Source organism: Dermacentor silvarum, chromosome 6 (assembly GCF_013339745.2).
Source record: "Dermacentor silvarum isolate Dsil-2018 chromosome 6, BIME_Dsil_1.4, whole genome shotgun sequence".
Taxonomy (NCBI): domain Eukaryota; kingdom Metazoa; phylum Arthropoda; class Arachnida; order Ixodida; family Ixodidae; genus Dermacentor; species Dermacentor silvarum.
This window is the reverse complement of record NC_051159.1, coordinates 119,334,801-119,359,187: the sequence shown is the minus strand read 5'-3', so window position 1 is coordinate 119,359,187 and position 24,387 is coordinate 119,334,801. Positions and strand designations below refer to the sequence as shown.

Genomic DNA, 24,387 nt, shown 5'->3' with positions numbered 1-24,387 from the left:
GACGAACTTTCGGTCAAGTTTCCAGGCGTCATGCTAAGCTGCCATCTTGTTTTGACAGGAATGTGGCCTGCCTCATTTTTGACAGCTACGCGCATCGGTCTTCTTTGACTTCTTCGTCAGAATTAGAACGAGACTTAAGGTGGCCGCTGCCCGCTTAGACGTCTACTCTGCCGCCTACGACGAGCATTGAAACGCAGCCAATGTTGACAGGACAGAGTCAATGTTCATTTTTTATACGCATAGCAGCTTCGAACCCTGAGACAAGAGGAGTGGTGCTGTTTCGGCGGTGACAATATGCGCTGCTGTGTTAGCTAATTAGTCTGGCAGAACTTTAGAACCTAATTCTTAGGCAAATAACATATAAAGAAAATGATGACGACAGCGGCGTGGCCGTCTTCTGACGCCTGCGTATTCCCCCATGGCAAAACGATAGAAGCACGTTAGCACAGTATTTGCGTGTGAGCTTCCAGATTTTTGCGTATAAGTGTACAGGTACGGAAGTAATTATTCATCCTTTTTTTTTTACTCTTGTCTGACACGGATCCCCAGGGGATTCCTTGCATGTCGGCTAGGCAAGCATAGCATCTCATCCGTAATCCTTTGCCATCCGCAATCTGTGTTCGCTCATAATGGGAAGGCGTATGGAAGCAAGCACAACTAAGCAGGAGAGATGGCTGCGACATTGATACAAGAGATCCATCGATGTTGGCAACGCTCCTCTTTACTCATCACTCGCTAATGAGAGAAAATATGTCTGCATTAACGTCAAGGAATTCCCCCGTGAAAGTCAAGTAATTAGTTTCGCGCTGCCATTGGAGCCGTCGGGGAAAGGGAGTGGCGATGGTGTCGTCATCCCATCTCGCTCCGCATGTTAGAAAAGCACACATCCTCATAATTTTTGGACAGCTCGTGAATATTCATCGTTCGGCATAGGTTGTTTTCTGTGACTTCCCTAAAGGAAACCAATTTCGCCTTCAGATGAGCCAAATCAGTGCACGCAAATTTTGCGCGAGTGGCTCGCGGCTACAAGTCAGAAGCTCGAACAGGAACTGTCATATCAGACATGCTGCATGATATCATCTGGCATTCACCTGGACATTAGAATTCAAATTGCTTTACTTCAAGATCTTTATATTCGGGCCCATTTTCACGCTGTCTGGCAGCTAAACGGCGCATTGCCGAAATATTTCTAACAATATTATACGAATTAATCAAAGCCAAATAACTACGTGCTTTAAATGCAAAAATCGCATTTATTCATGACCATGGAAATTGTCACGAACAGTACTTTACTCGAAAGGTCGTTATGCGCCTAACAAAAAATGTATTTGGTAGATGCCCTCATTATATTCAGCCCTAATTTACAGTACCCGTTGCATAACAAGGAATTTTCTCACACAGGAAGAAAAGGTTTCGTATTTCTTTTCCCGAACTAGTTTTATCATGTGTAGCGATCAGCGTCGATCAGGCTACTGTTAATTGATGATAAAAATCAGGGCACTGTTAACGGGGCATTTGGTTGCACTCCATAAAAATTCTACAACTACGAAACAAACATCATTGTGGCTGAATCTAAAATTAGATGTCCCAAAACAACATTCAAAGCGCTAGACGCATCAGTTTCGCAGTCAACACGCCTCGTCAACACACCTTGCTATTACAGTTTCTCCCGAAAGGCGAAAGTGCGATACTTTCTTTCAGCTTGAATCCCCGTGAAGTGTCATCTTTGCAACAACTGCGCACACTTTTTTTTTTAAAGCAGTCTACGCGTATGTCTGTTGTCATAGTAACTATAGGGACGTTCGAGGCGCATTCACGCCGTCAACGCCAACACCGCCGTAGTCATGCTGCCCCTTTGACGGCGAATGCGCGGCTCCTGCAAATTGATGAAGCGAAATGTATGCGCCGTCAACGCTACTATCAATCACCTGGGCGGTCGAGCAAAGGCAGCGTGCCGCCTTCCGCTGCTAGTGTAAGCGTTGTGCGCACGCAAACGTGCTATAAGCACACAGAGTTCCTGCTGAGCTGCTGTGTGTACGCACTCGTGTCAGCGTAACGGGCAGTAAACGTCAAGCTAACGTTATCTAGCATTGCACTGGGTACTAACTATAAGGGCAACGCTTTTCCGTTGGTCTTATCTCGTGCACTATCGAGATACGATACCTGCAAAGCCAATGGCGCCGCTCATCATGCCAGCGTTGTGAGACGCCTGGTAGTTACCGGGGTGCTGTTCCTTCTGCCGAGCAGCAGTTGCCTTGCGCGTTGCTTCGCGCCAATATGTCGCCATCGCGCGTAGGTGAACCACCGCACGAAGAGTTCGAGCGCAAAGATAAACTGTTCTGTCGTTGCCACGACTTCAGTCTTCGGGTGAAGCTATCGATTTTTTTAGAGTACAAGTTATGCCGTAAAACGCACTTTTTTTACCAGCAATTCCATAAATGCTCTTACTTTCTTACTACTGATAACACCGCGGAAATATTTTATGTAGCTCAATAAAACAGCAAACCGAGATGCTGCTGGCCACATCCGCCTATAAGTACCATGACTATTAAAATTTTTATTGTCAACTATATGGGCACTCCTTGCAACTATTTGGCGCCGTTGTCGCCATCGGTGTCGGCGTGCGGGTCGCCGTTGGTGTAGTAGTCCATATGGATTCTTCGATATGCTAGATAGGTGCTATCTTATTTAATCACCAAAACGTACAGCGATTTATTGTTTATGGACAACGTTTTATGGTCTTGACTGATTTATCCGTCAGAATATTGACAATTTAGGAACGCAAAGAACAGAAATGAAATATTTCATTCGTAGAGTGTACCTTTGAACCTAAATCATAAAAACAGTGGAAAACAATAGTTGGGCTCCCAGTCTCGAAGTCATGCTATTTCACTGGCACCGGCGCCAATCCTATTTATGGATTTATAGTTTCCCTGGACACTGACTAACTCCGGTGGTTTCCCGTCAGCCTCATCCAATCTCATTTCGCGTAGCAACGAGGTGCGAACGCCATTGGCGGCGCTCAAGACGCGAGCATTTTTCGGACGCCTGGGGCGGTATTCCGTAAGAGTCTACCTAGTGGACTGTCCATTCCGGCTGTTGCTGATTCGCTGCTGCTTGACGTGCAGGAAGGTGCCAGCCAGTCTCCTTCCTGCACGTCAAGCAACAGCCAATCAGCGACAGCCGAAATGGACAGTCCACTAGGTAGACTCTTACAGAATACCGCCCCTGGTAGCTGCGAGGATACTGTTCCTTCTGCCCAGCAGAATTTTCCGTGCTTGGTGCTTCGAGCCATGTCGCACCCTCATATAGTTACAACATCGCGTTACAACGCTATGCCTTGCCATCGCTGTGAACACTTCCGCCTGCGGATGAAACTGTGAACTTGTTTTTCCCTTCTGCTAAAATGAGACACCCTTTATAAAGCGAATCGCCTAAAGTACTTTCCAGCAGCCACACTATTACTATTCTTTATTACTTCTACAAAAAATTCCGCAGTTTCGCTGAAAGTGCGGAACATTAAAGCGACAGCAAGGTTGAGGGTTTCTTTGTAGCACGGACGATACAGTGTTCTTAGAATACGTGGGGGCTACATGTTGGCGCGAAAAAGTACACAAAGCACTTGCTGTTGCGCAGCGCGCAGGATTAGCGTCCTGGCAGCTATTGGGCATCTGCCAAGGCTGTCGTAGAGTCCATTCACACGCACACCCACTCCAACAGGGCGTAGTCGTGCGTATGAGGGCTTCGTGCGCTACTGAGACAAGGAGTGCGGTAGCCGGCGTTACAGGTGACGCACCTTGTTAGGGTACGACATGTTACAGAAGGAAAAGGACCAAATTTGTAACTTGAAATGAACTCTCCTTTCCGGTTGAACCCACTGTATGTATGCACCACGGCGTGGTGTGCGCACAGATGCAAAGCAGGAACCCTGGTGTTTCTAACCACGCACACATCGGCTGCGCATGCGCCATCGGTACCGTGACAGCTCGGCGGCGCAGACAGTGCGAACGCGTCTCGAGTTTCCATGCAATCACCATCACAACAAAATTCGAATATTGGCCGGCAGTAAAAATGGTCACTTTTCGGTTCATTGGGCATTACGCTTTTTTTTTTTTTTACAATATTAGCGTGGTCATCAGAAGAGTACGGCGCAAGCAGGCGCGATGCCGACAAGTGAGATTGCAACTCAGAGTTAAGCCCTCAAAGTACTGTCATCACTTTTCCTGCATGTATATATTCCTTTCTTTTTCTTGTACGCGTTTACAGGACATGCAGCCGGATGCTGGCGTTCTCGTATCTGTCTTTTAAGCCGTCTCAGAAGTTCACTGCTCTCTCCGGTGAGCATGTTGCGGCTAATCCCTCACTAATACCTTGTTAACAAACGAGGACCGAAGAAGTTTTTAAAGTCCTGCTGCTTTACGCCACCTTTTTGTTTATTGGCTAATGGCAGCATTAAATGCTCCAGCGTTTCCTCTTTTAGATTGTGCGCGCTCTCTGACTGCCTTCAGCGCTATTCATGCGCCATGGTGACCGGACGCAACAGGAGCTTTTTTATGTGCCTAAAGAAACTCGCACGTGGCTTCGTATTACTGGACAAAAGCTGAAGCAGGGAACCGTAGTCCAATGTTCATTTTATTTCGCAATGTCAAGCAGCGCAGGTTTTTATGCCCCATTAAACACTTTTCTTTATTCTTTCTATATTTTAATGTGCTCGTCTCGGCTTACGCGTTGTTTTTACGAAGGCTATTATAACTAAAATTATCACTGAGCACTTTTCGGAATGGCAGGCATTTCTGTTGTTATTCTGCTTGGTGAAAATGGTCGCCTTGACAATTTCGCGTCAAATTCGAGGAAGAAATTTATCCTAGTATCCTAGCTCCGCTCGGCCGGCACCAAGCGGAGCATGGGCTTACGACTGTTTGTAACCCAGGTAGTGCTTGCTTCCTAGATTTCCTAGCCAGCAACCGTCGTCGAGGAATTCGTCGAAGGTGCCACGCCTGCAGGACACCTGTGTTGCTATGACAGCGACGGCGACGCAGTTAACATAGCTCTGCAAGATTTCCAGCTCAGCTTAGACCAGACTCCTTCATTCATCTGGCAACCCGGTAGATCAATAACGAGCGTTATTAAACACCCACCGCCAGTATATAGTTGCATTTGGGACCGCCACCGAGTGGAGCATGAGCTTACGACTGTTTGTACCTAGGTTAGTTACTTGGACAATTTCTGGTGCTATAAGTGTGGTAATCATTTTCTTTTTATGGTGTCGTGCCCAATTGACGCTGACATTGGTGAACTTTCGCGCATGCAAAGTCCCTAGATTTCCTGCAGAAAAATATTCAGGGACTTTACGCGCAACGGGCTCACTGGTTGTTTATATATGATATGCCATGCTCTTTGTTTGCGTGCGCTGCTACTATTATCAGGCGATTTTGAAGTCAAGGAGGGTTTTGGTTGATGTCAACCCTGGCTCTAGAAAAGCTAATTCTAGCGCTCGGACAGACGCCTGCGAAATTTTATCCGTATACTTGAGGGGGTCCAGCGAATCGAGCAAGGACAGTCAGAGTTAGTGTCAGGCGTTAATTGACGCAAAACTGGAAAAAGTTCACGAAAGATTAACAAACTTTGAGCAAGCCTTGCCAATCGACGACAATGCTGGTCTTTCTCGAGAATCATGTCACGGTAATGCCATATCGGAAATGTCGCAGACTATTGCAATATTGAAGGCGGCGGCAAATGCTGCTGACAATCGGTCACGACGTAAGAACCATCTTTTATAACAGCGAAGCTGTCCTTAGTCGACCGTTCAACGTTTGTCCGGCGTGACGCAGGTCACGTGACCAGGATATCATGAGAGCCACGCCCGGGAGGGCAGGTCACGTGACCTGCAGAGGAGGAGAGACGTGCTGGGGGAGGAGGTGACCAATGAGAGGGCGCGCTCTGGAGGAGGCGACTAATGAGAGTCCGTGCTTGGCGTAAGGAGGAGAGGCGATAAGGGAAGATGTTTCTGTGCGGCGCGCGCTTTTGGATAACGCGTAGAGCAGCTGCCAACGCCGTCCGCGTGGTGTCCGTTACTGCAACTGATGCCTCTGGCGGCGGCTCGGCAAGTTTCGACAGCGCCTCCTTTATTTTCTTTAACGCGAGAGTGTTAAGGGCCCCATGACGCAGAAAATCCGGCGTCGGCGTTACGAATCGGCGTCTGGAGGACATAATCATGCCGTACAACATCATCCCGAACCATACCGACAACACAGGCCCTCCACGTGGCGCAAGGCGTTAGTGAACAAAAATTGAACTTCTCAAAGTCAAATCTGTCAGAAGAATCGTAAAGTACGACTTGACCACAACCTCAGGCATGATACCGTCAGATTGTAATTTGAATATACGAGAAAAAAGCCTGATAAGCAGCCAGGGATCTTTGAATGCTATCGCGTTCCACTCTTAAAGGCGAAGCTCAAGCGTCCTCGAATTCTGATGGTGGTTTGCTGTACTTCGGTTCTAGGCAACATTGAGGGTAATGTTGAAAACCGAGCCGTTCTAAATTTTGGACATGCGCGCGCCTCCGGGCAACAACAAACAATTAATAAAATAATAAAAAAGGTCCTAGGGCCTTCACTTTTTGATAAGACGGCTTAAATGGCTCCTGTGAAAATGTCTTCCCAGCAATGCGCTTGTGTTTAAAATCAAGCCGACTTTAAGGGGATCAGTGTAAGCTTAGTTTTTGTAAGCTGTCTTTCCCACGTTGTATGTTGCAGTGAAGCCTACTCATAAAGAAAAATGTGATGCGAACGGATCCTCATAACGCTATCGCGTTCCACTCCTAAAAGCGAAGCTTAAGCATCCTCAATTTTTCTTCAATACCAGCCAGATGCGACTGTTCCAACCGTTCACCACCCTCTCCAATCGGCCTTCCTACTCTCCCCGTTGGCTAGCGTTCGTGCCTGCTTTACGATCGTAGGAAAGCGTACCCGCTTGGTGGCGCCTCACGATGGAAGTAGGTAGGGAGCCTACATGCAAGCGCTGTTGCGCTTGCATGTAGGTTGCGCTTGCATGTAGGCTCCCTAGAAGTAGAAGGAAGTAATCCTGATAGACGCGTGAAGCGTCTAACGCATCTCCTCCGGAACGGCAGTGGCGCACTTAGACGCAATGCGTGACGGAAGGAGTTGTACCTAAAGGCCCTGGAAAAACAAAAAAAGATGTCGCAGTTCACCCGAAACGCGAAGCATCAATTGCGATAGCAAATTAGCACAGAGCTATACGGCGTAAGGATAGTAGTTTTATCATCTGTATAAACTTGAACATGCAGCAGCACCAGCAACGCGCAGAACTGTTGTCGACGCCATCGGCGTTTTCCCGCGTTCGCACCGAATGCGCGCGGCGTTGGTGACTGTTGTCGGTGCCTCTGGGGGCGGCTCAGAGGTTTTCAAGGAGATCAGAATGGGACACTCGCCGAGCTGCATCGGAAATCTTACCCACCTTCTCACCTCGCAATGTTTTTATATAAATACGCATTTGGTGCCGCAGCTAAACGTTGCCTCCCCTCCCTCCCTCCCGTCTCCCCCACGGCCTTTCGCGTGACGGAAAAAGTCGCGTTTGCTCTCGATATATGGTGATTGTAAAGGAGGAAAGAGACGCCTACTTCTGCAGCCCTTAAGGGAGCACGGCGCAGAACGCGCGTTTGTTCTCCGCCGTGGGTTCACTCCCTGTGAAAGCGCGCGGCCCTCGCGCCCTTTCACTCGCACATACAGCGTTCGGCGGTGCGCGGCGGCGATTTCATCTCCAGTGACGTCATACGGAACCTCACGGCGACGGCGACGCCGACGGCAGAAATCTGCTTTGGAGTGCCCATATAATTGCTATCGCAATAATAAATACCTACGAGTTATATTTTCATCGAACCTAACTTGGAACAGCCATATACACTACGTAACCGTAAATGTTGGCCGCGTATTTAACTTCAGGAAAGCATTGCGTGAAGTCAAAGAGGTCTTATAGGTTTCTAATGTTCGCGCTATCTTGGAATACGCTGCTGGAGTGGGGGAACTCTGGCTCAGTAACTCTTGCTAAGAAGTCCGAAGCTATCAAAAATAATGCAGCGCGGTTTGTAACTAACTCGCATCAGATTAACACTAGCGTCACCACCCTGGGACACGCTTGAATCATACCTTATCTAGTTGTTCACTATTAAATCGAATTGATCGGAAAAATTCCGCCATCAACCGCCGCGTTTTCCTAAAACCCCCTACCTACGCAACACAAAGACGTGACCATAACAGAAAAATAAGCGAAATTTCTTGCCGAACAAAAGCATCTCACTCGTCTTTCTTTCCCTGCAGCATTAAAGAATGGAACAGACTGCCTCAGGCTGTGGTGCCCACAATCGACAATGATTTTGTGTATGCGCTAAGACGGCACATTTGTGATAGTGCGTAGCGCTTATCCTGACTTGCACAAACTACGCTCTTAGTGTGTTTGCTTTTGGTTTGTTTGGTCTTGCTATGTTTCTTGATATGTTCACCTTGCAACTATTATTCGCGTTTCCCCCCCTCCCCCCTCTCTGAGATCCCCCCTACAGCCATGCATGCCTTTGGGCGATTTGTGGTATCATAATAAATAAATAAATAAAATTGGGCAGTTTGTTGCGAGGCATATTATTAACAATAGTAGAAATTTCAAAGCATAATTTTGATCTTGCGTGATCCCGCATGTTATTTCATTATTTCGAAAGTCCCTCGAAGGTAATGAAACATTTATTGATATCTGGCCATATGATAAAGCTCATTTAACGAACAGCTCTAGTTCTTCTTTGCATATTTATAAATAATTGGCTTTAGTTATGCTTTCGTAAAGCAATATTACAGGACAGATTTAAAGCAATATTACCCAGAAATGTTTAGAGCTTAGTGCATTAGCGACTGTAACGAGAGTTTTCAATGATAACACAATTTAAAAGACTTCCTCAGCACCATGAAAGGTTACCGACCAGTCAAACTCAAACTCCTACAAAACATTTCTCTAATGAAACGCTGTGTTCTTACTCTTTTCGTGCAGTTCCCGGCGGTGATGCCCGCTTTGCGAATTGTGATGGAACGACTCCGTATGCCCCACTTCGAAAATAGGTTGTTTTGATATTTCACAGCATTCGCTGTGGTGTGGCTGCCTAAATAAATGCAGGAAACTATAAAACCGCAATCTACTTGGGCATAATATGTACTGCATATAAAATCTGACACTCATAAGACAAAGCGATTTTCCATCAGGCGAAACCAGCTTTCACTACACGTACAACTCTTGCCCTCGTCTTTGTGTGAGAAAAGAACACAAATCGTTTTAAGGTTTTCGATCACGGAACTAACTATTAAATGACCTTCCATTTGTACCGTTGTCCATTGATTAGCTGGCCCAATGGACAGACTTCATTATTCGGCTTATATACAACGACTCACATTAACACTATTTGTCAGATTTGTTCTGCGTAATTCCACGAGGTGAAGGGAGATTCACGATAGGCAAAATTATTACCTCATCCGACCTGTAGCACGGAACTACAAAGGGAACCCAAAGAGCTATAGGTTTCGATTGTATTCGTACTACAATCGGGTAGATGACATTTTTTCGCTTTCGCTATCACTATTTGCAGCTCATCGACACGTGAGCTTTCGTGCACTATACGCTACAAAAGAGTGATCTACTGATTTTATGTGAAAGCTGGCGGCGTCTTGAATATGTCTCGTCCAATAAGACGAATCATGCGTACGCGCCCAAAAGTTCCGAAACTGCCATAAGGCAGTTCAAGCTTTTGTGGGACTCGGCACTGTAGCGGCATAACGATTAAAATCTAAAAAGGAAAGCACGGTGTGATCAAAACGAGCAACAACCATTGACAGATTATGTATTATGTCCCACTCATGCAAATTTAAAAGAGTGCCAGCAAGATTACATTTTCTAAACTCTGGAGAGAAATGCACTTGCGATTGAAACGAAGGGAAGAAATTGAGAAACAGTTATGCATATCCCGCTGTAATCTTGTTAGCCGGAAATAGTGCTTTTAAGAGAGAAACTCATGCACCCGACGGACGCATCTGATAAATGGGTGGAATGCTGCATCCGCTTCGATAGCTCAGGGTCTAAGGCATTTTGCTGCAGAGGAAGAGGTAACGGGTTCGAGTCCAAGCCGCAGCGGACGCAACTCGACGGCGGCGAGGTGCAAGAACTTCAAGCACTGAACTAAATAAATGAGTTTTGTATAGGCAATCAATATTAATCAGACCCCCCTTCAGCACGGAAGTCTCTTCTTACCAACTGTGCAGATTAGAAAAAGTAAGCCCACATATAAAAACATTATAATCTGCAGACGCATGTCATGCCCATGATGCCGAGCTCTCCAACATGGCGTGGAAGAGTCTGAAGAGTATTTCTATTTCAGAAATGGCCAAAAGGGCAAGCGTCCAAGCACGATTGGTCCAACAGGGCATCCCACATTATGCGGAAAGCTCAGTGTCGAAGACATAAGTAATAAATACGCAGCTTCTGGACGAACCAATGAAGAACGCGGCGACGAAACGCAGATATACATATAAAACGCACTTTACCTCTAAAGCATACGAGTCGCTAGATCTTAGTCATAGCCATCATTTGGACAGCTTCGAATGTCGCAGCATGTCGAGTAACCGTCGAAGGGTATAGAACTAAAATTGAGATACAACTTCATAGTGCGATGCGCTTCCCAGGAATCTGCCTAGTGCTTTGGGAAGAGAAACTAGCCGAAACTATTACCCTTCTAGTGGAGGGGGTGCCGTAATAAGTGCTCGCAGGGTGGAGGGATGCTGAAATGTATTTGCCCTGTGTTTCGGTCGTAACCGAAAGCTCTTCTGGTATATGCATTCGTCGAGTGTTAGCGAAGGTACTTGCTAAAGCCCCAGTTTACGGAACTCCTCTGGGAAATAAATATCTGCGCATATTTAGTGACGCCATTGTAGCATTAAAGTGAACAAAATTCCGACTGCATGCTCTTCATTGTGTGCTTCATTATTTTACTAAATCACAAAAATCACAAATTCATAGAATACAAGATGCCTTCTCTAGTGCTTACATAACATATCTTGCGCATCTTATGTTCATCAGCATCTATGTACGTCCCAAAACTACAATCTGATACCGAAGCACGCCGCAAGGAAGGACCCCAAAATAATTTGATCGCCCGGGGTTCTTTAACGTACACCCAAATATAAGAACACGGGCGTTTTTGCATTTCGCCTGCTTCTAAACGCGAGCTCAGAATGGAGCCTGCAACCTCGTTCTCAGCAGGGCAGCGCCATAGTCGCTATGACGTTGTGGCGGGCTTCCGTAATTGAAAGATCCGCCTATCGAGCTTATGTCAATTATTGATCGTGCGTCGTTTAGCCTGCATTTAGCTTAATTTATATATTAGCAAATTCTGCCTGTGTGTTGAAGACTAAACGTTATGTTGCAACATGCAATTCTTGCCAGGGTGCCTACGTAGAGTGCTTTACTCTAGCATGCTAGACGGTACAATCAATGAACAGGCCGGTTTTCTTGGATAGACATCACGTTTAACACTACACAAATGCGTTAGCCACAAACCAGATCAAGTTTTATAGAGCTGGTCTCATAATGAAAACTTCCGTCGCTACTGTTTTGTGATTAACACAAGTAGCCACATAAATGGCAATTCTGCCTCCGTGTTCTTCCCGTTTTCGTTGCCTTTCGTCAAATGACTGCACACTAGGCTTCACGCTGGAGTTTCTGCGAAGCATAGCTGCGTGTTTTTAGGAAGCAGTTGAACGGGGAAGGTGTGTGTAACGCAGGGACCAGTCACAAAAGATCAAGAATGTTTATATTTTCCGCGGCTTCTACAACCATAAAAATGCGCATGGGCAGCCGCCTGGTCTGCGCTGGCTTTGTAACTAAGGGAATACAAGTGAGAAAGAGCAGCAAATGTTACCGTATAACAAATAATGAAATTTTGTGCCGTGTGTTACCACAATTCACTCACGAGTAACCGGACCTTGTATTTATATTGCAGTTTCTGTGGTAATCTTTACTGGCACAATTTCTGGCTCTTATTTTACTAGATACGTCCCTGTGGAGTCGGCGGAGGGCAGCTAAACCATAACCTTAGAACGTTATTGTCTAGGCAGATTTATCTAGGGTAGTTTTTTCTAAGTGCGTATATAAAGCCAAAATACGTTGTTGTATTTTTATTCCAATAGCAAATATATGGGCACTCCAGGCGCATTTCTGCCGTCGGCGTCGCCGTGAGGTTCCGTATAAATTCCTAGGGCGATAAAATCATCGCCACGCGCCGTATGCTGTATGTGCGAGTGAAAGCGTGCGAGGGTCAGCCGGCGATCGCGGCTCAATCTCGCGCACGCGAAGGAAGCGGAGGAAACGCGGCGTCTTCCGTCGCATTCAACGCTACGTGGGAAGAGTAGGGGGGGGGGGGGGGGGGCGCCTTACTTCAGGCGGCCCCGGCGGCCGCACGGTCTGCTGTATCTTGAAAGCCATCTGCGTCGGGTACACAGTTCACCGTGCGCTGTGTTTTCGCGTTGATGCGAGACGCAGCATGAAGGTCGATTCGCTCGCTGCTGAGCCGCGCTTCGTCACCCCAGCGTTTTTAGAGCGAGTTTCCCCGGTCATCGACTGAGATGTGCTCATGTTTACTTGTGCGCGCGTGACACAATTCTTGTCCATTTAGTTAGTATGCCTATATTTACAAGTTTATACGGCCGATAAAACTACTATACTTCGTATTCCTGTCCACTAATTTACCAACGCAATCGATGCTTCCGCTTTTCAGGCGAAACTGCTACTTTTTTCTCTGAAATGTTTATTTCAGACAACCAGTCTACATAGTTGCCTAGGGGATCGGCGTAAAGGCTCAGAAAGCCTGACAGAGCGCCGATCACCCGCTTACACACATGAATAATCAGTCATACATAGTAGGTGAACATGGGCTGGAAAACAAAACACGTCGCGATTTTTAACTAAGTCATGCCATTAGATACAAGATATACATATTGAGGTGATTAACCCGGAAGAAAAATGAGTACCTTATACAGAGCTTAAAAAGAGAAATCAAACAAGCGTAGCATATGCAAGTTACATAATATAAGAAGAAATTGAAAGTGGTGTGAAGTTATCTTTGGATTTTTAGAAGGTAGGCATGCATCTTCTTTTTAAAGACATGAATGGAAGAGCTTTCATCAATTAGTGTCATTGCGGTGGGGTGGTCGTTAAGGAAGTCAGGAATTTGGTATGTTAATTTTTGTTCACCGTAGTTGGTACGAAGCGTATCTTTCTTGTAGATGATGTGTCTTAAATTGTGACTGTGATCTTTTTCGAGAAATGTCTTAAAAAATCCAGTTGGGTTGGATTTAACTTCGTGGTACACAACCGTCGCTAATTTTTTATATCGGATGTTATTAATTATTAGGAGTTCATGCTTTTTGAAGAGTAGAGCTGTATGTGAACGAAAGGGAAGCAGTTCAATTAAACGTAGAGCTCTTTTTTGCAATAAATATAAATAGCTGAGGTTCGTTTTTGTCGTTGTCCCCCAGATAAGAAGGCAGTAGTGAAGGTGCGAATGTATTGTTGTGTAGTAAATTTGTCTTTTTAGCCATACTGGTAATAAGTGACGTAACGTGCATAGTATGCCAACTGCTCGGGCGATGCTTTTTCGTAGGTAGTTGATATGAATAGACCAGTCTAAGTTTTCGTGAAAGAATACACCGAGGAATTTGTGCGACGTAACGCGGTCAATAGGCTGTCCCTGAAAGCTAATAATCTTTTCGCTTGTATATGTTTTATTACGGGGTCTAAATATAATGTACTTAGTTTTTTTAGCGTTTAAATTTAGCCTATTTGCCCTTAGCCAGGCAGACAGACTTTCTAACCACAGATTGGCCTGTGATTTAAGGACATCAATATCTGGCCCAGAGAAAAATACATTGGTGTCGTCAGCGTACAAAATAATGTCGGGTGTTAGCGGTATGTTTACTAAGTCGTTAATGTATATGATAAATAATAGAGGACCAAGGATTGAACCTTGCGGCACTCCGCATATAATTTCACCGAAGTGAGATTTCGCACTTCCAATTTTGGTGTATTGTAGACGGTTTTCGAAGTAACTTTTCAAGATGTTTAAAGCTACTCCTCTAATACCGTATCTGTATAGTTTGAGCAGTAAAATTTCGTGTTTGACAGAATCGAAGGCTTTTTTAAAGTCAAGGAACAACCCTACAGTAAGTAGCTTTTTTTCCATATTGTCAATTATTTTATCTTTAATATCGAGTAACGCCATTTCTGTGGATTTTTAATGCACAATGCACAATGCACAATGTGGATTTTTAATGCTCTCTCTTAATGCACAAAAGGGCCTCTCCACTCTTTTAGTGCCTCCATGAACGTATACTGTTACTGTACTTCATAGAATTGCGTGAAACACGACACACTTGACGTCTCAAAACGATAGAATTGAATCCATGTAAAGCCGCGGTGTTAACTCAAAGTTACTCGAAACGGTCCCATTCTCCTCTTAGTTCGCCCCAACGTAGACTGAAAGACGAACTAATGGCGTAAAGTACCAGGACTGAAAAAAAAAACGAAGAGGCTTCATGTCTTAAGAAATGCAGCTTATCTAGAAAACATCCCAAAAAGAAAGTTTAAAGCAATAGGGACCAGAGGTATCACAGACAAAATGCCTTCAATTTTATTTGTTGATTTCTCAGAAATATTTTTATAAGCTTTGTTTATATTGTCTGGATTTTATCGTAACAAAAACAGTTCATAGCTTGGAGGCAACGCTTGTGTTCGATTTTTATCCCTGCTCCATCGCCCGTCTTTTGTGGACGCTGTAGCAAAGACGAAAAAAAAAGACCGCTTTCTCTCCAAACCTTTAATCCTGCCACTCGGGCTTCCTTCTCAGGGCCAAAGTTCTTCTTAATCGCTGAAAGTACACCGTAACAACAGCAGGGAACCTAAAATGCTGAACAAAGCTCAGGGTCTAATGCCGTCGGCCGTCGGCCGGGCGGTAAATGTGAAGAGGTGCTGGACTGTCGAGTCTTTTTCTTTAAAAACAAAACTCAGAAGGTGAACTTATAGCTACAGAATTAAACACGTACCAAACAAATCAGTCGTTTCCAGTCGCATCTAGATACATTTTGAAGCTTTTTTTTATTTGTGAAAGCTAGATGACCACTGATGATATAGCGTATTGCAAACTTAGCCATGAGTGAAGCTATGGTTTTGGCATAGTTGTGTACCTTCTCCGGATAGTTGGTTCGGAATAGTTGTGATAGCTGTCACATCGCATGCACATCACTAAGAATTGCGCGAAAAATTACGACATTCACTTGTCACTAGCATCAAAGAGCTTTATTAGAGTGAGTGTTAGTGCATTATACGAATCAGTTGACCGGAAATTAGGTTTGTCGCCCAGGAGAATGCAAAATGGGGAAGAGGAGGATCAAAATAGCTGGTAGCTGTTTAAAAACGCAAGAAATGACAGCGTGATTTTCGGTATCTCGTTTGAATTCTTACTTTGTTTTATTCAAAATAAATATCAGGCTCGTAATAACGAGCTTATTCTTCATATGCTTTTATGTCACGCCAGCATTGCACCTGAGTCCTCTAACTTTTTTGCGTACCCTTGCTAGTTTCATGTGGGCGATGTGTCGGTGCTATCTCTAGGCTTCTGCAATAAATGCCAAATAATTCATTAAACCTTTACACCAATATCTTTATTTAATCCTCTGTTCCGAAAGCTTGCACATCGCCAAACAAAAAAGTCCGAGTCTGCTCCTTTAAACACATCGCGACAGATTTCTTAACCGCTGTGGAAGCAACTGCGGAAGCAACTGCGGAATCAACTGCTGGTGTTGTTTTCATCTTTAGAGAGATTCGGATTCCTTAGAAGACATGTATATTTTTTAGTACAGCAGCAAACTGTATGAGTTGGTACTGGTTATTCTTTAAAATGCATTTGAAACGAGGGACATGACCAATGAGTGAGGCATGACACACTCACCGACAAGAATTGAGCGTTTAGTGAAAAAAACCGAAGGTACATAAGAATACAAGCAGGGTGCATACGCTGCCTGGACATAACCATCACTCCCTCTACCTTACATGTTAGATAAAATGTGGCGAAAAAAACCAGAAGTAGTGGTGGTTACGCACGCACGCACACGTACACACGCACACGCACGCACATAAACGAATCACGCGCAAGCATGCTGGCAGGCACGTGCGCATGCGCAGAACAATGTTTTTATGTGAAAACTACTGATCAGTTTCAGTGCGTAGAAATAATAAATACACCATCTGAGAAACACGTTCAGACAAGGAAAAGGCCAATTTAGGCAGATACCTTTTTGAATGAGGCAAAAACAAATTCAATTGGGAACAGTGCACAGTAGCTGGCGAAATACGTCCTCAACGGCGCCCTACGCCTTGTCAAGAAAACAGTTCAGGCACATCTCAAAATTACTTGAGATGTATAACGACTCTAAAGTTCGACTGACACTGGTAATTTTTTGAACGAACATTTCTGCTTGGACCTATTCCCGTGTGACCACGTTTCCTCATTTCATGCCTTCGAGCACACGTGTCCCAAAAAAGCTGTGCTACCATCCACTCCACGCCTCAACGTGTGCTCGCGCCGAATTCTGCTGCTGACATTTCGTTTAACAACGAATCATGGAAACTCCGTCTCGAGCTCGGCGCGTTTTTTCCGACCACTGTAGAACGTCCTATTCAGGGCCCACTGCGTTGCACCAGCCGACCCCGAACGCCAAATTGGTTCCGCCCTTAGGCGACGTGACCTTTCTCCTACACTTTTCGCGGTTAACAAATTTGCTCAGTACGCGTGCACTCGCAAAAGATCCAAGGAGCGCAGATGCGTTCATGGTGCTTGTTTTTTATTCCGTAGCATATGCTTGCGAAATATTGCTCGTGCTTTTACGCATTCGACCTCTCCAATTGGCGCAATTACCTTCCGTAGAAAGCAAGACGGCAAAAAGAGCGACAAACGGCTTTTGGCTATGTGAGCCGCTTTCAAAGACGTGATATTTAATATCAGCCGCAGTCCTGAATAGACTGTCAGCACAACCGCAGCCTTGTTTAAATTCATGAGTTGAAACAGAAATTCAGCAGCAGCCACCATTGAATTACAAAAGATATTCCGCACAGAAAGGCTTCCCTTTTGCCACGTGTCGGGCTCAAATTTGCTTCTGAGAAAAAAAGAAAAGTTCACCTAATGAAAGGACGACAATGCTATTTCCATTACCTGCGTGCACAGTTCAAATTCCGTGTGTGATGTGTTTGAAGCTATATTATTGCGGGTGACAATCTTTGTCTACTTCAGGGACTTCGAATCTATATCTATCTATCTATCTATCTATCTATCTATCTATCTATCTATCTATCTATCTATCTATCTATATATATATATATATATATATATATATATATGTCTGCCTGCCTGCCTGTGTGTATGTATGTATGTCTGCCTCTGTCAATCTATTCAATCTAATCTGCCGCTCTTCCCAGTGACCGAAGTTGCCTACTATTGTTTGGGCCTTCAGGTATGTGCTAGAGTAGACAACTTGGTGCTGGCTAAAGTCTGGCCTAGTAGAAAGCTTTGGTCAGTGGATCCAGCTCCAGGCAGTCCAGAGGGCCCACGACATCGCAACGGACTTTGCCTCCCGGTGCCATCCTGGGCGGAGCCATCGACTTTACCTGAGGGAGCCTTCGGCTCCACCAGGATACAGTTTCTCAGGATCAAATAAGGTTCTTGTCACCGTCAGTGGATATGGTACCACTGGATATGTGTGCGAACAGACAAAACACACTCCTGAATTCATCGCATAAACGAAAAAAATATTTTCCACTAAAGTCTCCCATATCCCTAAATCACATATGCACCACCACCTGAATGCTAATTGCATTAACAGAGAATTATTTGGAAAGAATGCGTGCTGCCTAATGTTCTGCCAGTTCTGTATGTAGTGCCAATAAAATCACGCGCGGACGTTTAGCCGAGACCCAACTGTACACTGCTTATTCAACGTGACACCAGTTTTCATCAAGTTGCAGATTACTGCTGCGCACAACTACTCTACCATGTTTCACGGAATGTTTGACGTGCAGTGGCCCGTCAGCAATTGTCAATGAATAGTATTTTTTCCTTCCCTGTAATGCCTGCAGCAAATAGTTGATTTGCGCATCTGGTTCAACCCGGCGATTTAAACCTTTTATACAAAATCTCGGGAAGACTGGCTGCTCAGTAAATGGATATTTAATTTTCTGTAATTGGTTTTAATTTGGTGGACTTCGCAGTACCTTGAATGAAATTGTGCTGCTTTTACACACTTATTGACAGCGCATGATAATTTCGGGACTGAATGGGCGGGATGCGTTTACTGAGCTGAAAGTAATTGATGGATTCTCACATTGGAGGCCTGCTTGCAAATGCGAAAGCAAGTGTCTCACGCTGTGCTGGCGAGAATTGTCATACATTTGTATCAATAACATAGCGGTGCTCTCCGTGGACAGGATTTCATGAAACAGCTTGTGGTGCGAGCTTCATAACGAAACATAATATCTTACCATTGATTACCTTAAAAGGCTGTGAATGTACCATAGCCAGGTGATGAATACCCTAAGGTCAGAAAAGTTGTCGCGTTTTCGTGATGTTTAAAATGTACATGTGTTTCAGTAGGCAAACACATTTGATGGCCACTAGAAGGATAGACGGCAGCGTTTTTCTGTTTGCCCGAATTTAACCAAGTCGTATCACGACAATTTATATTAGGGGTGTTCGAAAAGTAAAATTTTTGAATTGAACCAAATAAGAATATATGAGAAAAATAATTTCCGAATATCGAATCGAATACCAAATACCTTATTTCTAAACACAGGGAAGTGCCAAGCTTGCGTACAGTCCAAGCTTTTCGTAAAAAAAGGAGAGGTTGATTGAGATTTTTAGCATGGCATAATTGTTGAGAGGGACGTTTAAATGCATGTAATTCTGTTGAATCAACTGAGAATCATCTGATTGGAGTTCTCTGTCCTTCGATAACAATGACACAAATGAAAAAAAAATGTCGCAGTTTCACGCGAAAGGCGAAGCATCAATTGCGATAGCAAATTAGTATATGGCTATACGGAGTAAGGATGGCAGTTTTATCAGCTGCATAAACTTGGACATGCAGCAGCACCAGCAACGCGCACAACTGCTGCCGACGCCGTCGGCGTTTTGCCCGCGTTCGCACCGAACGCGCGGGGCGTTGGTGACTGTTGCCGGTGCCTCTGGGGGCGGCTCGGAGTTATCGACGAGATCAAAACAGGGACACTCGTCGAGCAGCGTTGGAAGTGTTTACCACCTTCTCGCCTTGCAACGTTTTATTGCGATAGCAATTATATGGACACTCAAAAGCAGATTTCTGCCGTCGGCGTCGCCGTCGCCGTGAGGTTCCGTATGACGTCATTTGGAGAAGAAATCGTCGCCGATGATGATGATGATAAGTGGTTCTTGAGGGAAAGGGAAAGGTTGGCGCTATCTTCTGCAGCCCTTGAGGGAGCACGGCTCAGCGCCACGAACGCTGTATGTGCGAGTGAAAGGGTGCGAGGGGCGCGTCTTTCACGGGGAGTGAACGCAAGGCGGAGAACAAACGCGCGTTCTGCGCCGTGCTCGCTTAAGGGCTGCAGAAGTAGGCGTCTCTGTTCTCCTTCACAATCACCATGTATGTAGAGCAACGCGCCTTCTTCCGACGAGCGAGAGGCCGTGGGGGAGGGGGAGGGAAGGGAGGCGACGTTAAGCTGCGGCACGCAGTGCCTATTTATATCAGAGGCTCCGGCAACAGTCACCAACGCCGCACGCATTTTGAGCGAACGCGGGCAAAACGCGGATGGCGTCGACAACAGTTCTGCGTGTTGCCGATGCTGCTGCATGTCCAAGTTTATACAGCTGATAAAGCTAATATCATTGCTCCGTATAGCTCTCTACAAGTTTGCTATCGCAATTGATGCTTCACCTATCAGGTGAAACTGCGACAACTTTTTTTATATAATTACGCATTTGGTGCTGCAGCTAAACGTAACTATTTCACTTGTGTTGATTGTATTTCTAAGTATTTTCGGACAAAGCCCAAGTGCTAGCTATTGCATTGTGATCCATTATTTAAGGCTAATTTGCGGCGAAGCTACCACGCACTGCGTTGTCACGCCTAATCAGTGAGTTCATATTTGAGTCGAAATTCCCGCACGCAAGGACCTTGTTGCGGCCAACGTGTTTTTATAGAGAATTCATCTGTTTCCCGTTGGGCATTTTTTAACAATGACGCTGCCGTCTTCAAAACGGCGAGAGGAAATTGAATTAAACAGGAAGCCATTGCATCGAGCTTAGCAGCAACTGCTAAGACTGGGTATTTATACTGTTCTCATGTTGCTAATGCTTATGTTGCAAGTAGTACGTGTGGTATTCTGCTTTACTCATGAAAGCCATGACATATATATTTGTGCAATGCGCATGAGGCAAATATGTGACATCAACTCACCGTCCCTACGGATCCTGGCAAGCCAGCTCGTCGACTCCGTAGAAAGAGGCAGTCCTACTGCAGCAGTAGGGTGTTGCGGCAGAAGGCTAGGCAGCAGTAACACCGACAATAGCATTGTCACCAGCACCAAACCATGGCCAGACCACCGTATCATTGGCAACCTCACGAGTTTCGGAATTCGGGTGCACGCCGCAGTGCACGAAGTCGCGCTTTGCCATGACCCAGTCGTCGGTGACATTATGATATCTGTATGATCAGTCTATTCTCCAAAATGCGTGTTATCACACGTTTTTTTGCGTTCTCAGTTCCCATGCTATATACTAAACAAACGTACAGAAGTAGTCAAGCACCTGACAGCATTGAGGATGATGTCAAAATACGCTGGACAGTTTTGAAGATGTTTATAGATGCTAACCCTCAGTTTTATACTGCGACGACGCCAAGCCAGCTCTTGACCACTGTATTTACAGTCATTACGAGGCTTTCGCTGCACAGGATGAGGAAAGAGTTGCGAAATCTTCACAAAAAGTAGTTCGAAAAACTACCGGAGTCTGAGTCCTTGTCATTCTTACACTTAGTCTACTGAACGATTTGAATGCTTTTAGAACTGTCGCGTAGCAGAGATGATGCAGTAACTGGTTTGGTACGATGTATAGGCAACTGCTAAAAGAAAAAAAATATTTTACCTGTCTTCAAAGCGTACTTCGTATATCGAAGTCATCCTGCCACCAAGCCCCTTTGAAAAGTTGCTTCCGACATTAAGTCAGTACGCATGGTGTTCAGCAAGTGCTGGGGAAAGGATGAATTAACTCCTCTGAAATTGGTTTTCTTCTGAACCACGTATAGTGTGATCGGTTTCTCAACTTATCTTTCGTTTTCACACTACCATAAAAGCCTTGCAGTATTCTTTAAGGCCTTTCGGGATTATACCCTTGAAAAACGCGACGAATGAACTGCGCACCGCGAAACCCTCTACATTATCTAGAACTGGCATATCACCTAGAGCTGGCATGCCCCAAAGCTTGTTTTTATGGCAATCGGTCTTGATATTTGGTAGTGCTAAACCTGAGCGTGGTAACCGGTTACAAAGTTATCCCATGCAAAATAAAAAGGACTGATCTACCAAAAAGGAGAAAATTTAATGCAACAGAAATTGACTCCAAGTTTACGAGCGGACACAGCTTAGCATTCAACTGTCAGTGCCTAGAAATACGTGGAAACTTGAAAAGATATTCCTCGTCCTTCGCACGAAGATCATCAGCACCCTTCTCATATCCTGTGTGTATGCTCATGAACTTTGCACGTAATTGATGGAAGTTGGGAAGAACTTGCAAATAAGCTGAACGCTAGGAAACGTCCTCTTGAGCAGCAGGCTACTACACACAGCTGTCACCTTGCGATGCCGGTGGCCCCGTATCGAGTAGGTGTGCCACGTGTCTTCTTCGGGCACAATAGCGCGCGCTTTTCCACTCTCGCAGTTCCGGGATGAGTGAGCAGGAGCAACAGTGGATGAGAGAAGATAGTACGCCGGGCGCCACCGCTGCTCGAAGTCCGGAGAGCGGTAACCACCGCCGCACTCAGCGACTTCACCACATTCAGTGTTTGCGACGGGTCACAAAATCCCACCATTGGGCTCGGACCCTTGCTCACAACTACGGGAGAAGGCGAGATCAAGCAGGGAGAGAGTGAAGGAGGCCTGAAGGGAGACGGAGGGAACGGAGCATGCGCTTTGATGCGGGCCTCTCACTTCGCGAGCGACGCACGCCCATCTAGCTTCTCGCCGTCTGCGGCGCCATCTGATAGCGGTTCGGAGAAGTTTGCTACTCACATTTTGTTGGGGCGGTTTATGACTTTTCCACTGTGCTCGTCCTTTTAAACTTCGTCCCCTCTTTCGGGATATTTTTCTTTCCTTTTCATTCTGCCACGTAATTTCCAGGCGCAGCCTACCAATGTGGCCGGAAAGTTCGCGAAAAAAAGACAATATGCGAAGCTAGAACACGCAGATAAGAGGAGTATAGCGTTACTCTTCCGGGTTCTGGTGCAGCGCTTAGGTTCCCTCGAGTTTCGATAATTTGATTACACCGTGGCTTACCGATGGTGTGGCGTAGGGAACGCACTCGCTCAAATTTCGTTTCTTGTCACTGCATCGCATGTGATTCTCTGAAATCACTTTTGGAGCACCCGTATAAAGCTAAACAAATTCCTCGAGTAACCAACCACCAAGGTACATGGTAAAAGGAAAGCCTGGGCGTTGCTACAAACGGCCAGCCAGGTGCGCGTTTTTTTTTTTTTTTTGAGCATTCTACCACTTCAGCTCTACGCCGCTAATGTGAGGAATATTGTAAGCAACATATTAGGGAGATTGTATTGGTTCATCCCGAGGGACTAGTCATCGATCTTACCAAAGTAGCTTTGCATACCGAATAACTTGCATACTGCTTAGAGAAATTGTGTTTGATCCCAAAATCTCGGTTTTATTGTATCAGTTCTTTAGAGCGGAGTACTTGAGACATGGACAAATAACTACGAAAGCACCAGAAATTACTAGGAAGAATGCCTCCCTTATATTCCAATGTTGTCATTCAAAGTATGCGCTGTGTTCTAATAGTCGCCGTAGATGGCTTACTAGACAGCTAAGAGGACATCGGTAATTTTAACTCTCGTTGCAATTGAAACAATATCCGATAAAAAGACAGTCATCAAAGTAAAAAAAAAAATATAGACCACGTTTTGCCTTCCAAACAATATGGCGACTTAATATGTTGGTTATCAATTCGATGCGAAGGTCGGAGGCGCAAAAGAAAAGCTAGTTACGCTTTCTTGTGCCCCTAATAGAAGCTACCGTACGTTGTGATTTACAAGATTAATTCACGCAAAATGTTTAAATAAAACTGTTACAGGCGGTTTCCTTAGCTTTTTCTTGTGAACACGCGGTGGAGTCACGTCGCACAGACGTATTCCAGATGCGTTTATTTACTTCGACTTGAAACCGTCGTTTTAGCTGTCAACATATGCTGTCTTCAATGCTGGCCAGAATTGGAACGCACCCCATATGTGCCTATCGTATCCATGGGAACGACTGCATAGCTGGCGCGATTTGGTGCTGTTTTTCTGCTGCCACAACCGCGAGAGACTCTAGAACTGTGGGAGCCGTATGTGGCATTGTTTTTATTAATTGCATCCGTCACAGCCAGGAACTTGGTTTCTCGGTAGCTGCCCTCGAATTTACTTTTTTTTTATATTTCACAAGATAGGTTCCCGCTATTGCAAAACCAATTTTCTGCGGAGAAAAAAAACATTTAAAGTAGCAGAATATACACTCCTTTGAGATGCACGCCGTTCTTGAAGATATGAAACAACAATATACGGGAGTGTACATGTACGCAATGAGTGATTGTGCGCTCAGAAGCAACATACAATACGATGCAATAATAAAAACAATATTGCAAGAAATTACGGTGTGTCCGTAATATTCAGGAATTCCATATGATTCGTTAGAGAATACTTAAAAAAGACTTGGGATAGCAGAAAAAGTATCAGCAAAAAACAGGAATGATGCATAAGTGACGAAGTGAAAGCGGAAAAACAGAATTGAGGCGGCATGCAATTTGCGAAGTAATCGTTAGTTGCATAACGTCAACTACACCGAATCTGCTATACAAGGCTGAACATCGTTTTCAATATTACAACGCTAGACCTAATTTATTATGTTAGTCACCAAAATATAATCCAGTAAATGCCACAATAAGGTCATAAGTGTTTTGTGCAAGTTACACAATTCAATGCTTTAGTTGGTGCACAGAAGGTG

The 24,387-nt window shown here is 45.0% G+C and overlaps 1 protein-coding gene across 1 annotated transcript in view; it reads right to left on the bottom strand.

The window, feature by feature from the left end:
- Positions 1-22,163, bottom strand: part of LOC119455913 (uncharacterized) — a 50,582-nt gene extending 28,419 nt beyond the window's left edge. The window contains exon 1 of the mRNA XM_037717451.2: positions 20,580-22,163. Coding sequence (XP_037573379.1) covers positions 20,580-20,817 — 238 coding nt within the window. The 5' untranslated portion in view covers positions 20,818-22,163. The remainder of the gene's footprint in view (positions 1-20,579) is intronic.
- Positions 22,164-24,387: the final 2,224 nt, after the last annotated feature.